The following is a 15609-nucleotide window of genomic DNA, read 5'->3' as shown; positions in this document are numbered from 1 at the left end:
TCCCTCTGACCCTCCCCCATCTCATGCTCTCTCTGTCTCTCTCAAATAAGTAAATAAATCTTTAAAAAATAAATAAAATCATGTAGTAAAATGTTAGCGTTGGCTAAAATGTGAGTAGAGGAAGCATGGGTGTTAGTTTTAAATATTTCATAATTTTTAAAAACACCATGTTGGCAGATGATTAAAATAAGTCAGAATATTCAATGAACTATGCTCTTAAAAAGTAATAAAGGGCACCTGGGTGACTCAGTGGGTTAAAGCCTCTGCCTTTGGCTCAGGTCATGATCTCAGGGTCCTGGGATCAAGCCCCGCATCGGGCTCTCTGCTCAGCAGGGAGCCTGCTTCCTCCTCTCTCTGCCTGCCTCTCTGCCTACTCATGATCTCTGTCAAATAAATAAAATCTTAAAAAAAAAGGTAATAAAGGCAGATGTATTAGACACTTGATGAATTCATTTTGGCATAAGTGAGGGTACATTACCTTTTCATCAATAAATGCAAGTAGGTGTCCATCAGTAGTATTTATTTAGTCCACTGAGGTAAAATTCATTTCCCGCATGTCATTTCTTCATAAAAAGGTGTTATTGTCAATGAAATTAAAAATAACTGAGAAGTCACCTCAAAGTGCCAAGCCTGTATGGACATAATCTAGATATAATCCCCCCCACACGTATTATTGTTTTATTTCTATTTATTTATTTTTCCCACAAATAAAATAAAATTAGTATGGGTTTGGAATCATAAGGCTCTAACTTGAATCTGATTGCTGTCATATCATTTCTATCATATAGATGGAATTTTGTGGAGATTAAATAAATTTGTAAAGTTGCCTCTATAACTAGACACTAATACCAACTTTTTCTTAAGGTTATAAAGTTAGATATATAAAATACTTAACATTATCTGATAATTAGTGATCATTCAGTAAGCATTGACTTTTCCTCCCACATGAGTTTCTCCTTTCATTTGTAAGATTTTAAAAAGTAGGTCTTATTTTAATAAAAATAAGTTTTTAACCTTATTTTGCCTGTTTGTTTTCATTCTCACATACTCTGTTTTTTACCTTTGAAATTCTGCCTGTCAGCCAAGGTAGAGCCACACATGGGCCGTAATATTTACATTCTGACTTATTCTTTCATGTTGACACTCTCTTAATAGGAGCCCTTGTATATAAAAGAGACATTGATAGAAGATGATGAGTCACGGGGAGAACAGACATATCCCAAAGGGATGATTCTAAAAGGTGACTATTAAAGAGCTCTAGTTCCTAGAATTGTCTTACCACTTTTTTTTTAATGAAGTGATACTTTTGCACGATCAGGTATCAAAACTTCTGATAAAGTAATAAATAACTTATCTTCTGATTTTTGCTTAGACACTTTGTCTACAGTTGGATCTAATATCCGCTCTAATCCAGACTCAGGTGTAGAACCAGAGTAATTAAATTACAAGATTTTAATGATACAAATAGTATTTTTTTTCCCTTTTTGGTCTCCTCTAAAAAAAATGAGAAGGCATTGGACTAGAGTTGACAGATATACCTTTATTATTTAATCAAATATATTAAAATGTATTACATGATAAAGCATTGAGGTGACCTTCAAATAGCATTATTCAGAACTGTTTTTCTCTAATTCGTATCTAAGTTAATATAATGATAATCTCTGTTTTTGTCTTACCATAACGTTCCTTTTCAAGGAGTAAAGTAGCTAAATAGTTTTTTTTTTTTCTTCAACGTGTACTTGGGGTCTTTGACAATGTACTAAATATAGTTATCACCTAGTATAATTATTCCCTTTTATGTTTAATCTCTTTGAGGTAAAGGATTCTTTCTGGGCTTCAGTGTCGCCATCCAGTATTGACCAGTGATGCCATCCAGTAGTACATAAATCACTGGATGGTAGAAAACCTCTTCCTTTTCCAACAGGAAAGAATTTAAGGGGTGCCTGGGTGACTCAGTGGTTTAAGCATTGCCTTCAGCTCAGGTCATGATCCTAGAGTCCCGGAATCGAGCCCCACATCAGACTCCCGGCTCAGGGGGAAGCCTGCTTCTCATTCTCCCACTCCCCCTACTTGTGTTCCCTCTCTTGTTGTGTCTCTCTCTGTCAAATAAATAAATAAAATCTTAAAAAAAAAAAAAAACCAAATTGCATAATATATACCTAGTACATATTTTACACTGTGCTTAAATACTTAGGATTGAAGAGGACAAAAGATATATTTAAATCATTGCTATAAATATCAGGACACTGACAAATTTTGTGAGCATTTTATTTTTTAGGACACATTCTTTAACAAATACCCTGTGAATAGGGGCACCTGGGTGGTTCATTTGGTTAAGCATCTGACTCTTGATTTCGGCTCAGGTCATGATATTAGGGTGGTGAGCTCAAGCCCTGCATTGGGCACTGTGCTGGGCATGGATCCTGCTTAAGATTCTCTCTCTCCCTTTACCTCTTCCCCTCCCCGTGCTCTGACAAGGTAAAAATAATTATTTTAGGAGAATTTAGATTTAAAATGGGAGAACAATTGTGTAGTATTAGAATGCTGATTGGCAGTTTGATGGACTGGGGAAGAAAAAGATGGTTTCCAATAAATCGGTAATAACGAGCTTTTCAGCTTCAGCCAACAGTGCTAATTATTTTTTAAAATAGACCCTCTAGGATCAAATGTTTTATGTACATATCTAATCTGAAAGTGAAAAAGTGGTAACTTTTTTTGAGGGGTATGAGGATATATGTGGAAGTTGGCCTGAGAAATGAAAAGATTCTTTTGCTGCTGAAATGCAGGTATTTCTGGTATGCCTGGGTGGCTCAGTCAGTTAAGCAGCTGCCTTCAACTCAGGTTCACAGGTCCTGGGATTGAACCCTGCATAGGCCTCCCTGCTCAGCAGGGAGTCTGCGTGTCTCCTTCTGCCCCTCCCCCCTGCTCATGCTTGAGTGCACTTGCATAAACACCCCCTCTTGTTCTCATAAGTAAATAAAATCTTTTAAAAAAATAAAATACAGATACCTCTTTCTGCTTGAGTGTTTTGGTCAAGTATGTTCTCTTCTACTCTTTAAAGGAATTTGGGTAAAGGCACAACCTAAAAACACCTGAGAGAGGGCATTCTGGCTTATGGATTAGATTGCATTAGTTAACAGGACAACAAATTGGTGAATATGAGTTAACAAAAATTTGGGGTAAGAAATTTTCCACATGCATTTATTTGGATGTTGCTAATTTTATTTTTTTTAAAGTTTGTTTTAAAACATGGCTTATTGTGGCATGTAAGCTTATGTTGGGTGGGAAAAGTACAAATGGAAATTGAAATTGTTAAACATGTAAATTAAATGATCAACCCTACAATTTTTGTTTTTTGTTTTTGTTTTTGGTAATCTGGATTGCTTATTTTATATGCTGGGATGCTAGTTGTTTTTTCTATTAATACACTTAACTTGCATTCTAGCTTCGCCATTCAGAGACAGGCATCGTGTGGTGGGTTGTGTGACAGTGTCTGTCAATAGTGAAGACAAATAGTGCCAGAGACACTTAACCCATCCAATCTCACCCAGGGTATAGGTCGGTCTCGTTTTCAGACTTCTTCATAAGTCTTTTTTTCTTTCTTTCTTTCTTTCTTTCTTTCTTTCTTTCTTTCTTTCTTTCTTTCTTTCTTCTTTCCTTCCGTCCTTCCTTCCTTCCTTTTTTTATTTCTAAGTAGTGGATTGATACTGATTGAAACTAAAAACTTTTTGTAAAGTTTTAAACTTTACGTTAGTACTGTAAGAAGAAGAAGAAAGTAGAAAACGAAGGTTGGCATGTAAGGTGTTGACAAAGCAGGTTTGCAGCCACTTTGTGTGTTCTAGATTTTTCAATCCCTTAGCAACATGAATGTTGGCCTTATAATTTTTTTCTCTCAATATCTTTCTTCTTTGATCTAAAATTATGTCCTTGTATCTGGTGACTTTTGTCAGGCAAGATCTTTAGATTTGAAGTCATTGTTACCAGAAAGAAAATGAAATACTTAAAAAGGATAACTAAGGTTGAATAGTGTTTTAGACCAGAAATGTTTCCAAATATCTGGATTGTTTTTTAAGATGATTTTCTGAACAGTCAATGGTTTACTCCTTCTCCGTTCCACTATTGGTTCACTTAAGCACACTTACAAAATGTTATGCTTTTGAAAAAAATAATTATGGCTTTTGTTTTAATGACTTTGTTAGGAAGCTCAACTGATTTTGCCCTGATGTTGGAAAGTTATGAAATATATTTGCATATTCAAATGCTAGGGATCACATTTTTATCTCGGAAGCTCAGTTAAATACCATTTCTGTCACATATTTTAAATTATGTGGAAGGTATTTGTTTCTTTTGAGGACTTTACAGAATGTTTCCAATTTCAAAGCTTTCCATAAAAAGTTTAGTTAGTTCCATATAAAGTGTTATCCTTTTTTTAAATGGTATTTTAAGCACCAAAATGATGTGGTAATTAAAATAATTTCTGGTTCACAAAACTAGAACTATATTAGTTCTTAATTTTAAAATATAGTTTAGGTAAGGAGTATATAAAATCTACACATTTCTATATGTGGTATCATTTAAAAGTCCATTTTCATCTTTCTAATCAAATTAATACTTGGAAATTTTAAGATACCCATGTAGGCATTATCTGCCGCTCTCCTTATCCCAGCTACTTTGAATATTCATAATGAACCTTAATGATTCCATCAGTTCTTAAGAGAATATAATATACAAGTTACATTCACCAGCATTACAGGCATTTGTTCTAGTTATTGGCTACTGCTAATAATAGAATTATTAGACTTAGACATAGAACACTATAGGTGTGATACTTCTTTTCACTTACACATTTTAAAATTAATGTATTCTTTTGAAATTCTAAATTTTCATTAATAAATGTAGAATGGTTTTCCCTTTGGTTCACCATGCTCTATAGTCAAAGAAAAATAAAAATTCTTGTAGGTTCAAAGATAATTTTTTCATAAAAGAAAAATATGAAAAATTTATTCATGTGTTACTTATTCATGGATAAGAATAATTTTAAGAAAACATTTTAAGAAAAACTTAGAGCTTTGCAAAGGATTGATAAAGGATTTAAAAGAACAAATAGACTGATGACTCACAGATCTATATACCCCTGAAACATAATATATTATATGTCAAGTAATTGAATTTGAATTAAAAAAATAAAAACATTAAAATTATAAAGCTCTAAAATAGAAATACATTATAACGAATCTGCTTAGATTCGTTTAGAAAATCAATTATTAAAAAAATTTTAGGAGTTTTAATATGCAGCAATGAAACATAGTCTATACATTCCTAACAGATAAAAATGGAGACTCAAAACCAAAAAATAGGGGAACAGTAGTTAGCATACTTTGTTTATAACAACTTAAAAATAAAAAAAGAATATATAGATGCAGGATTACATTAGCATTTTAGTTCTGTAGAAAGTCAGTTAAGCTGTTTCTTGATATTTAATGATACAGTGACTAAAAGGTCTTTGTAGATATCTTAAGTACATTTACAGCATTCCAAGTAATGTTCTTGAGTGTTTTTCTGGAATTGCTTAGGAATAAGAAATTTGTGTTTAGAAATCTAAAATGTTTTTGATATAATTCAATGTATTTTTAATAGATAATATTAAAGATTTTTTATTCTTAGTAAACTTATGGATTAATACACAAGTAATAATTTAGTTTCAAGAAAGAAAGTTAACTCTAAACTCTTGTTACTTCTAAACCCTTCCCTGTATCAGATAACGCTATTATAGTGAAATGTATTTTAAACACTTTGAGTAGTAAATCCTTTTTTTTAAACCTGATGTGTTCATCATGGGCATGTTGGTACATTTTTTGGCCAATATAACTTTAATATAATTCAACATAGTTATTAAATACTGGCTTCCAGTAAATCAATTTAATAAGAAATTTAAATTTTTACTATATGCAAGGTACTGTTTTAGGTGTTGGGAGGGTCTAAGAAAGATCTAAGAAAGGGCCCAATAATTCTCATTTTACACCTCACCTCACTTGGCATTATTATTTCACTTAGGTGATGTCTTGCTAACCAGAATGTAAAATATCTTTATATGAAGGATTTTATACATCATTATCGTCATTATCAACGTAACAGTGATATTGTTGTAAAGAGTTTTATAGTTTTAAAAAATTGTCTTGTTACAGTCTTAAAATGAGTAAGATCTTTTGTGATTTAGGCTCAAACTGAGATAGGCTTTTAAAAGTAATATTTTTTAATTAAAGGATGCTTACTGCTGTCTTCTGACAGTTTATGTTTTCAGTTTCATAGTTTTGTGCTAATGAACTTTTTTATTTAGTAAGTATATCCAGGAAACTTCAGGTAAAATATAAAAATTATTATGTTAGGTCTCCAAGGAAAATGTATAGAATATTTTAATTTATGTAGGGTATGAGATCACAGTTTGGCATACCTGTCCCAGAACAGACATTTATGTTTGATTATACCAATTGGGTTTTATAACCATGATTGCTTTGATAAGATTTGCAAGATAAAATCATATATACCTTTAAGAGCAATGCTAGGCTATGTCTTGCATATTAAATTCATGAATATGACATAACTTACTTTTGAGTTCATGATTGCTTTTCACCAGTACTTTCCATCTGTCATGGACAGGGATCCCTGAGATGTTCATATTCTGCATTCTCATGTGCATGATACTTAGATTCAAAAAGGGTGGGTGGGGGAAAGCTGCTTTATAGAAATACACGTTCACAGCATTCATGCTGCATGTTTTGTGTGTTCTACTGCAAAGACTGCATGCTGCATACTTTTATTTCTCTGAAGATAAAGAACATAGGCTTATACACACACAAAAATTTAGTTTCATATTTGCCAATAGTTGGAACAGATGGAGGAATGTTATATATAATACCTTTTCTATTTTTTTAAATGATTTTTATAGTATTTTTCAAAAAAAAGGAAAAAACTTGTTGTTTAAACCCAAAGTGGCTACAAATCAGCTCCTAAACTGTCACTGACATTAGCATCTAGATTTTGTAGTTCTTACAAATCTTTTAAAATATTTATTTACTAAGAAAACATTGCATTAATGCATGATATGAAATTGATAAATTTTTCTTTAAATTGGAATGCAGTTTAAAGTTGACTGAATTTTCCAATTTCAGCTACTGCATTTGACAAGGATACAAACTGGAAAATGGAACTGGTATCATCTAATTGCCTAGGTTCTTTGACTTATGGTAGTTTGGAATAATGTTTCCGTATGACATTATGTAGATCACATCATTAATGGCTGATACTAATTACTGTGCTCTTCAGCCTTGACAGCAGTGAAAAATTATTGGTGAATTTAGCTCTTTCAAAAGACTTAAGTATTCTGGTACATGTTTTTAATTTAAAAATAGATCTTTGGCACTTGGCTTTGATTATCTGAACACTAGTGTTCTTACATTCACTGTTTGCAGTATAATTGACAAGAATATTGCAATTCCAATGACTGCACATTGATTTTAAGTTTTATCCTACCACTTTAACACAGTGGCACACTTGGCTATAGATAAAAACTAATTTTAGATTTAAACATATCTGTTAGTTCTCTGTCACCTGTTAACCTATTTTTAGTTTTGTGTGTGTATGATTATGAACCTTTCCATATCTCATACAAGATCAAACAGTATTTCTAAAATTTTGGAACTGACAATTTCCAACCTTAACATTATTAGTGTGTGTTTAAGGTTGTGCCATAAAGGGTTAAAGTACTAGTATTTTTCAAAAAGCTGTTCTGCCAGTTGCCACATGTTTTATAAAGATCTACTTAATTCTTTTTTTGCCAGGCATAATAAATAAATGGGTTTGTAAAAGACCTTTTTATATAAACTGATTCTAGTGCTTCCCCAGCACTGAATTTTTTGTTTAACTCTTTTCTGTAGGCTTCAGTCAATAAAAGTTATTGTTACTTGTATTAAGATATTCCCTTAATAGTTAAAATCAAGCAGGCCCTTTAAAGAGAGAGGAAATGAGTAGGGGAGCCAGTTGCTGAGTGTGTACCAAGTACTGTGTAAGAGAAATCCATCCAATAATCAGTCCTTACTCTACTTTTCATTCTGCCATAAAGGATGGATTTATTTATTTTAGATATTACGGTTTGAACGGCCATTTCCAACTTCTGGATACCCTTAGTGGTTGACTTCCCTATCTTCCACTGCCCAGCATAGTCCAAATCAAACTTCTTTCACTTTTATTCTAGATTTTACAACAATCATAGTGACGGTACCAGTTCCATTTTGCCTCCAATTCAGTTGATTATATATTTTTTCTATTTATTTCTCATTTTATAATTGATATCTGGAATAATCAATCAGCAGCTCTTTTCTCATTTATTTTCTCATATTTTTATTCCAGGATTTGCCTCTGAAGCAGGGAGTGTCTGCATTAAAAATGACCTGTAGTTCTCTGCTTCATAGGTTAGAAACTTATTTTAATATTTTGTGGCTAAGCACAGTCCCACTTTTCAAATTCTATAATGGATTATTTAATTGGCATTGAATGTGGACCACAAGCATATATTTCATATTGGGGTTTTCTTTATTATTTTAAATGATTAAAATTCAACAGATCATCCAGCTGAGGCAATAAAAGCTTTATTCTTGCTTTACAACTTAAAACATTAAATTAGATTTTTAAAAATCTATCAATTATAACACAAGTAAAATATTACTATTTGGACATTTTTTTAAATTGCATTTTTTAGGCCTTGTATTGCTTGAAGCCTTTATATTCTAAAACTTAACCAAATTCCAACTATTCATTTTGGGGAAAAACAATCAGTTCACGAATCACATTTTCAATGGGACTGCTAGCCAGCATAGGTGAAAATATGTATAGTGTATTTACTCTTAAATTGTACACCGCAGATGCTTCTTCAGCTCCCTCCTCTTCCTCCATGGGCGGTGCTTGCAGCTCCTTTACCACCTCTTCCAGCCCTACCATTTATTCTACCTCAGTCACCGACAGCAAGGCTATGCAAGTGGAGAGCTGCTCCTCAGCCTTGGGGGTAAGTAACAGAGGGGTAAGTGAAAAGCAGTTAACCAGTAACACAGTTCAGCAGCATCCATCAACACCGAAGAGGCACACAGTGTTGTACATCTCACCACCACCTGAGGACTTGCTGGATAACAGTCGGATGTCCTGCCAGGATGAGGGGTGTGGATTGGAATCAGAGCAGAGCTGCAGTATGTGGATGGAGGATTCCCCCTCCAACTTCAGTAACATGAGCACCAGTTCCTACAATGATAACACTGAGGTACCTCGTAAATCACGAAAACGAAATCCAAAGCAGAGGCCGGGGGTCAAACGACGAGATTGTGAAGAATCTAATATGGATATATTTGATGCCGACAGTGCCAAAGCACCTCACTATGTGCTTTCTCAGCTTACCACGGACAACAAAAGCAACTCAAAAGCAGGAAATGGGTTGGTATTCACATTTTTTTAAAGTTCTATCACCATTGTGCAAAACAAAACAAAAAATAAATTATTCCCAGTTTTTGTAATTGTTCAACCTAAGTGTGCATATAAAGCAAAGGTACTGATTTTATCGTTGAAATACATGAAATTTCAAACCTAAAATTACCAAGTTTCACTAGAGGAAAACATATTAATAGATTTTAGCAATAGGTATCTTATTCTGGGTATGATTAGTAGAAAATAATCTATTTTGAAATAAACTTTAAATTTCAAATGGATTTAAAAATATTTTTACTCAGACAAATAGCTTGAGTGAAATGGCCCTAGTTGACTCAAAACATTTGAAAAGGGCTAGTTTGTGTTCTCTCATGTTGTCTCCCGATTTGGTTCAACCCATTTCCATTTCTATGAGGATTTTAGACTTTTTTCTTTTGATGAAAACAAGAAAAAACTAAATTGATGGTTTAATTCCTATCATTTAGATTCATGTATTTATTTTAAGCTTTTTCTTTGATACATTGTGCTGACATTTAAAAAAAATAAATATATCACTAATTGTTTTTCCTCTGTTTCTGGGTTTATGTATTAGAAGGGTGATAGAACAGATCATGGTACATGTTTGAGTTTTCATTCATCTGTGCCAGTTCACAACACTCACTATAAATATATCTGAAAATAAATATATTTCAGTGGCTATAGTATAGGATACTATGACTTATTTTTAACTTTTTAAGTCCTTTAGTACTTTTATTATATTTAATTTCTACACTTTTTAAATTAGATTTTCCTGTAATACATTCAACATAATTTGATAAAACTTAACTCAGTGGATTTTGAGAGATTACTTTTTTGGGAGGCAGAATATGGTTCTTTAGTTGATCCAGAACCTCCTACAATTTCAGTTTGTTACAAAGAGTGATGGAGAAGCTTTAGGTTGGTTTGCTATTTGATGACATCATTCTTATCTTTTAAGTTAGATATCTGGTTGAGTATTATAGAGAATATTTTTAATGTATATTAAACTTGTTCTTAGTCTGTCAGTATATTTTTTATGTCATTTATCTACCATTTATCTAACATTTAAGCATAATTATTCTATACTGTTTTCTCCTCTCATTTAAAATTCCTTTGGAGTGATACAGTTAAATAAAAGTAAACATTTAAATGTTTTCTTTTTAGAAAGTCCAGATTAGCAAATTATCTTTAAAAAAGCAAACAACAAGATATACCCTTTCCTAAAATGTTGCCATTAGCAGAGTCAATTCTAGAACATAGTACCTATAAAATAATGCTCTGAAACATAGTAGCACAGATTTAAAAGGCTCGTGTATTTCGGTCATTAAATATGGGTATTTATTTGGGCTTCAATGCACAAAAAAAATTTTTAAGCTCCAGAAGAGAGATTTTCATTTTTATATTGAAATAAATGTTAAAGGTCCAAATGAAGAACAAATAAAATTTTGACATAGGGTTAGTCAACACACATGGTTTGCAGTTCCTATTAAAGAGAATATCTTGACCTACATCTTTTCTGCTTCTGCTTTTGTATGATAGATATATCTTAGAAATGATTTGAGGTTACCCAGGGAAAGTATAATAACATTTGTCAAGACAAAATCTCTCATGAAATAATTCATGGAACAGAAACTCATCAAGCAGCAGAAGAAATGTCCAGCTTCTTAGGTAATGGAAAAATATTTGGCACTAGCAAATAGAAATGATGGAAGAAGTTTTCATTTTGAATTTGTAAGAACTATATCAAGGAGAGGATAAAACCTTATATAAATATATAGAAAAGTAGACTTTTCAAAATAGTTATTAAGAGGATCTCAAGCTAACGTCCTATATCCTTCAAAAAGAAAGGTGTTAGAGGGGCGCCTGGGTGGCTCAGTGGGTTAAAGCCTCTGCCTTCGGCTCAGGTCATGATCCCAGGGTTCTGGAATCGAGCCCTGCATCGGTTTCTCTGCTCTGTGGACAGCCTGCTTCCTCCTCTCTCTCTCTGCCTGCCTCTCTGCGTACTTGTGATCTCTGTCTGTCAAATAAATAAATAAAATCTTAAAAAAGAAAAAAAAAGAAAGGTGTTAGAAACATGAAATTTAGAATTCTTTTGAGGAATTCTTGAGGAATTCTTTTAAGGAATTTAGCCTTAGATCTAATGTGCCATAAATTTATAATTTATATAATGCTACACTATAGGAAATATAGTCTCAAATATGTTGTATACAGCAGTTTGTTGATTTTCAAGATGAAAATAGCATTTTGTATAGTTAAAATGTTATATAAAAAGTTTGTTAAGAAAACAAAATCATTTGAAAAGGAACTACTTAGTATTTAAACATTTCTAGCAATGTCATTCTTAAATTCTTCAACTAAACATCCTGAGAATCAGTAGCCCTATGTCTCTTTATAGATATTCCTAGAAATTAAGACATGTCATCTGGATGTGAAACCCTTTTTAGGTACTTCATAATGGAAGTTATTTTTTTGTGACATAGACAACCAGAAGGATATGTAACCCAAAGGAATTAGAATGTCATCTTAAGACATCTGAAGAGTATGCCAAAACAGTGGATTTATCTTTTAGATGTCATTTAAAAGTAAAATCCCATACAATTAACTGTTCCTCTCTTGTTTGTTCTTCAGACATCATGCCTAAAAATTAGTAATTTCATTGACTACTTTTCTAAGAATTAGTTGACATTTTCATTGTTTTATGTGTCTAAAGATCAATATATATATAAAGATATATATATAGCTTTACATATATATATACATAAAGATATAGATATAGATATACATAAAGATATATATATATATATATATATATATATATATATATCTTTACATTTGAGCCTTAGAGGATAAAGATAGTTTTGAGGGCTTTTAGAAGTATCATTTCAGAAGTTCTTTAGTTACGTGGACTATTCTTTAAGAATATGTATACTTGTCAACTCACTTAGCAGTCTTCATCCCAAATGAAATATTTTGTTTTACTGAAATAGTAAAACTCGTTTTCATCTGTTTATCCTCATAAGTATTCGCTTGGCTAGCATAAGTGAATATAAAAACTATATCTTGCTAGTTCGTTGACATATGCTAAATTTTCCTTGTATTTCAAACTAAGTGTTCCCTTTTCTTATTATAAGATTAATAGGTATTAATTACAAACACTTGGAAAAATGCAGAAAAATAGGAGAAGATAAATAACCCATAATCTAGTCACTCTATAGAACTGTTTTTAGCATTTTGCTCTATTTTCTTTTCAGTGAATATTTGGGGATTTTATGTATTTTTACATAGTTTCTGTAAGTGAATATTTTTGCTTTGATTTTAAAATAGGTAAAAAATGATATCATTGTAGGTTTTCATAGATAAGAGCAAATGTATTGAGAGCACATTGTATTGAAAGCAAATGTTTGAATTTCTACCCAGAATGATGAAAATAGGATTTGTTGCCCATTGTTCCAGTTTCAACTCTTTGATTCGTAGAATTTATTCTTCTAGGGCCTTTTAAATGACTTACACAGGTAATCTTTGACTTACGTCTGTCAAACTTAAATGAATATGGCATTCCTTGGCCAGTTAGGATCCGGTCTTTCTCATCTTAATATTATAATAGATGCTCTTTTTTTCTTCTCCTTTCCTTTCTTTGTTACTTGTTTTTTCCTATTTGCTTTCAACAACGACTATTTTCTCAGCACCTTCAGTTTTAGGAATTGTGCACGGTTCAGGGAATATGAAGATGATGGAGCACAGTACTAGTTCTCAGAACTCTCCCATTTACCTTGTCAGTGTTAGTGCATTCCTTCTTTTCTCCATTCTTCTTTCCCTTTCCTAGCCATGAGGTTCACCCCAGTCCCTAGTTCCATTGAGAATATGGTATTTCCTCCTTTTGTTATTGATAATAGAGGCTACAACTTGTTTAGAGATGAAGGGTTAAACATTAGGGCCATTTTTAAGGCTTCTTAGCCACCATTGCTCTTCTTTGTTTGATTCATAATGTTCCTCCTGGGACCTATTTGTTTTTGGAGATTTTTGCCCATAGTCATCTCTTGGCTCCTGTATTTTCCCAATGTGAGTCACACAGAAAGTGTTATAGGCCATGACATTTTATTTTATTTTATTTTATTTTAAAGATTTATCCATTTGGAGGGGTGCAGAGGAGAAGGAGAGAATCTGAAACAGACTACCTGCTGAGCACAGAGCCCGATACAGAGTTGATCTCAGGAACCTGAGACCTGAGCCCAAACCAAGTCCAACCTTAACTGACTGAACCACCTAGGAGCCCCCCTGCCTCTATTTTAAAATATACATGGATAGGGGTGCCTGGGTGGCTCAGTCAGTTAACTCTCTGCTTTTGGCTCAGGTCATGATCCCAGGGTCCCGGGATTGAGCCCCATCTTGGACTCCCCGCTCCTTGCTCCGCCAGGAGTCTGCTTCTCTCTCTCCCTCTGCCCCTCCCCCTGCTTATGCTCTCTCTCTCTCTCTTTCTCTCACTCACTCTCTCTCAAATAAATGAATAACATCTTAAAAAAAATGTACATGGATAATTTTAAGTCTATTTTAAAACTAATAGTAAATTGTTTTCTATTTGTCATATTTGCAGTGCTTCAGATTAAATGTATTGACCTAAAGTCCTAACCACCATTTGAAATATTTTTCTTTGAACATACATTCCACATAGCAAATGCATGACAAACAGACATTAGAAATACAATTTTTAAAAATTAAAAAAATTAACAATAAAAAAATTAAAAAAGAAATACAGTTTTAAAGAATAGATTTCCTATCTGTGAAGCCCAGTTATAAAGATTTTATATGCTAAGGACTTTAATTATTTAATCACAAATATAAATACTCTGAAAAATTACACTTCTAAGAAAGAGTTTAGAGTAAATCTAATTTCCCAATAAAAAATGGGTTACTGATATTTTATTATAATTTTTCAGAAAAATTACTGAGAAAGATATCCAAAAGAATATATATGCTACATGTAGTTTTAATTGTTTTATTAAGGCCTTTTGTTTATTTCTTTTTGCTATCCACACATATCTTTTGTCTTGCAAGTCTGATTAGAAAATAATGATAGTTAATCTTGTAGCTTTAAAATTTGTTTTGATTGAAGTACAATGTGAAAGTTTATAATGACATCAGCTATTCTCTTAACTGTTATTCCTAGCTTATTACATTCAATCTTCCTTCCCACCACACATACGCATTTTTTATTTTTGCCTTGTATAGTTAAATTTTATTTAAAAATTTTAAGAGATACTTTGCTTATGGAATGTATCTTCCTTTAGGCTGTATTGTCAGTAAGATAATTAATTGTTTTTAATGTTACTGCCTATTCTGTTTCTTCCTTTATCTTAGATGACTTTTGTAGAAAAAACTCATTTTGATACTTTTTTTCATGTTGTGCTTTGACTTCTCAGAACACTGGAAAACCAAAAAGGAAGTGGAGTAAAGAAGAGCCCTATGTTGTGTGGACAGTATCCTGTTAAAAGTGAAGGAAAGGAGCTGAAGATAGTTGTACAGCCAGAGACCCAGCACCGAGCTCGGTACCTGACTGAGGGTAGCCGTGGCTCGGTAAAGGACAGAACACAGCAAGGCTTTCCTACAGTAAAGGTACTTATTTTATTTTTCAGTATACAAAGAATTTCTCCAGTTTTGTTTTTAACCAGCAAAAGCTGCCTACAATATAATAGAATTATTAGATATATATAATTGAAATTAAAGCTAAAGTCTAACTGAATTGTAAGCCCAATATTGTTATTTTTATTTCATTTGAATTTTAGCTTAGATGAAGGAGGAAGTGAGAATGTATTCTGATAAATATTGGGAAATCATGAATTATGTTCTCCTTATATTTGACATTGGTAGCAACTGTATTCACTTCTTCCCAAACTTAATATTTAAGAAGATATTTTAAAGTGGATTCAAAAAAATATTGTAGAAATTATTATGAGCTTGGAAAATAAGGTTTTGAGATGGCTAAAGAAACCAGGACTGTTCATCTCAGAAAAAAATTGGTTGAAAATAATTTAAGTCTTCAGTTTAAGAGTTGGGATATTGGGGCACCTGGGTGGCTCAGTTGGTTAAGCAACTGCCTTCAGCTCAGATCATGATCCCAGGGTTCTG

General features: G+C 32.5%; 1 protein-coding gene across 3 annotated transcripts in view; it reads left to right on the top strand.

Moving 5' to 3' along the window:
* Nucleotides 1-15609, top strand: part of NFAT5 (nuclear factor of activated T cells 5) — a 116880-nt gene that overhangs the window by 53472 nt on the left and 47799 nt on the right. For 2 of the 3 annotated variants that reach the window (XM_045989606.1, XM_045989605.1), the window contains 2 exons: nt 8919-9477; nt 14904-15096. In XM_045989606.1, the coding sequence (XP_045845562.1) occupies nt 8919-9477; nt 14904-15096 (752 nt within the window). Of the gene's footprint in view, nt 1-8406; nt 8469-8918; nt 9478-14903; nt 15097-15609 lie in introns of all 3 variants that reach the window. The other variant, XM_045989607.1, reaches the window with a different exon arrangement.

This window comes from Meles meles, chromosome 19 (assembly GCF_922984935.1).
Source record: "Meles meles chromosome 19, mMelMel3.1 paternal haplotype, whole genome shotgun sequence".
Taxonomy (NCBI): domain Eukaryota; kingdom Metazoa; phylum Chordata; class Mammalia; order Carnivora; family Mustelidae; genus Meles; species Meles meles.
The sequence above is the reverse complement of the archived record's forward strand: the minus strand, read 5'-3'. Positions and strand labels throughout refer to the sequence as shown.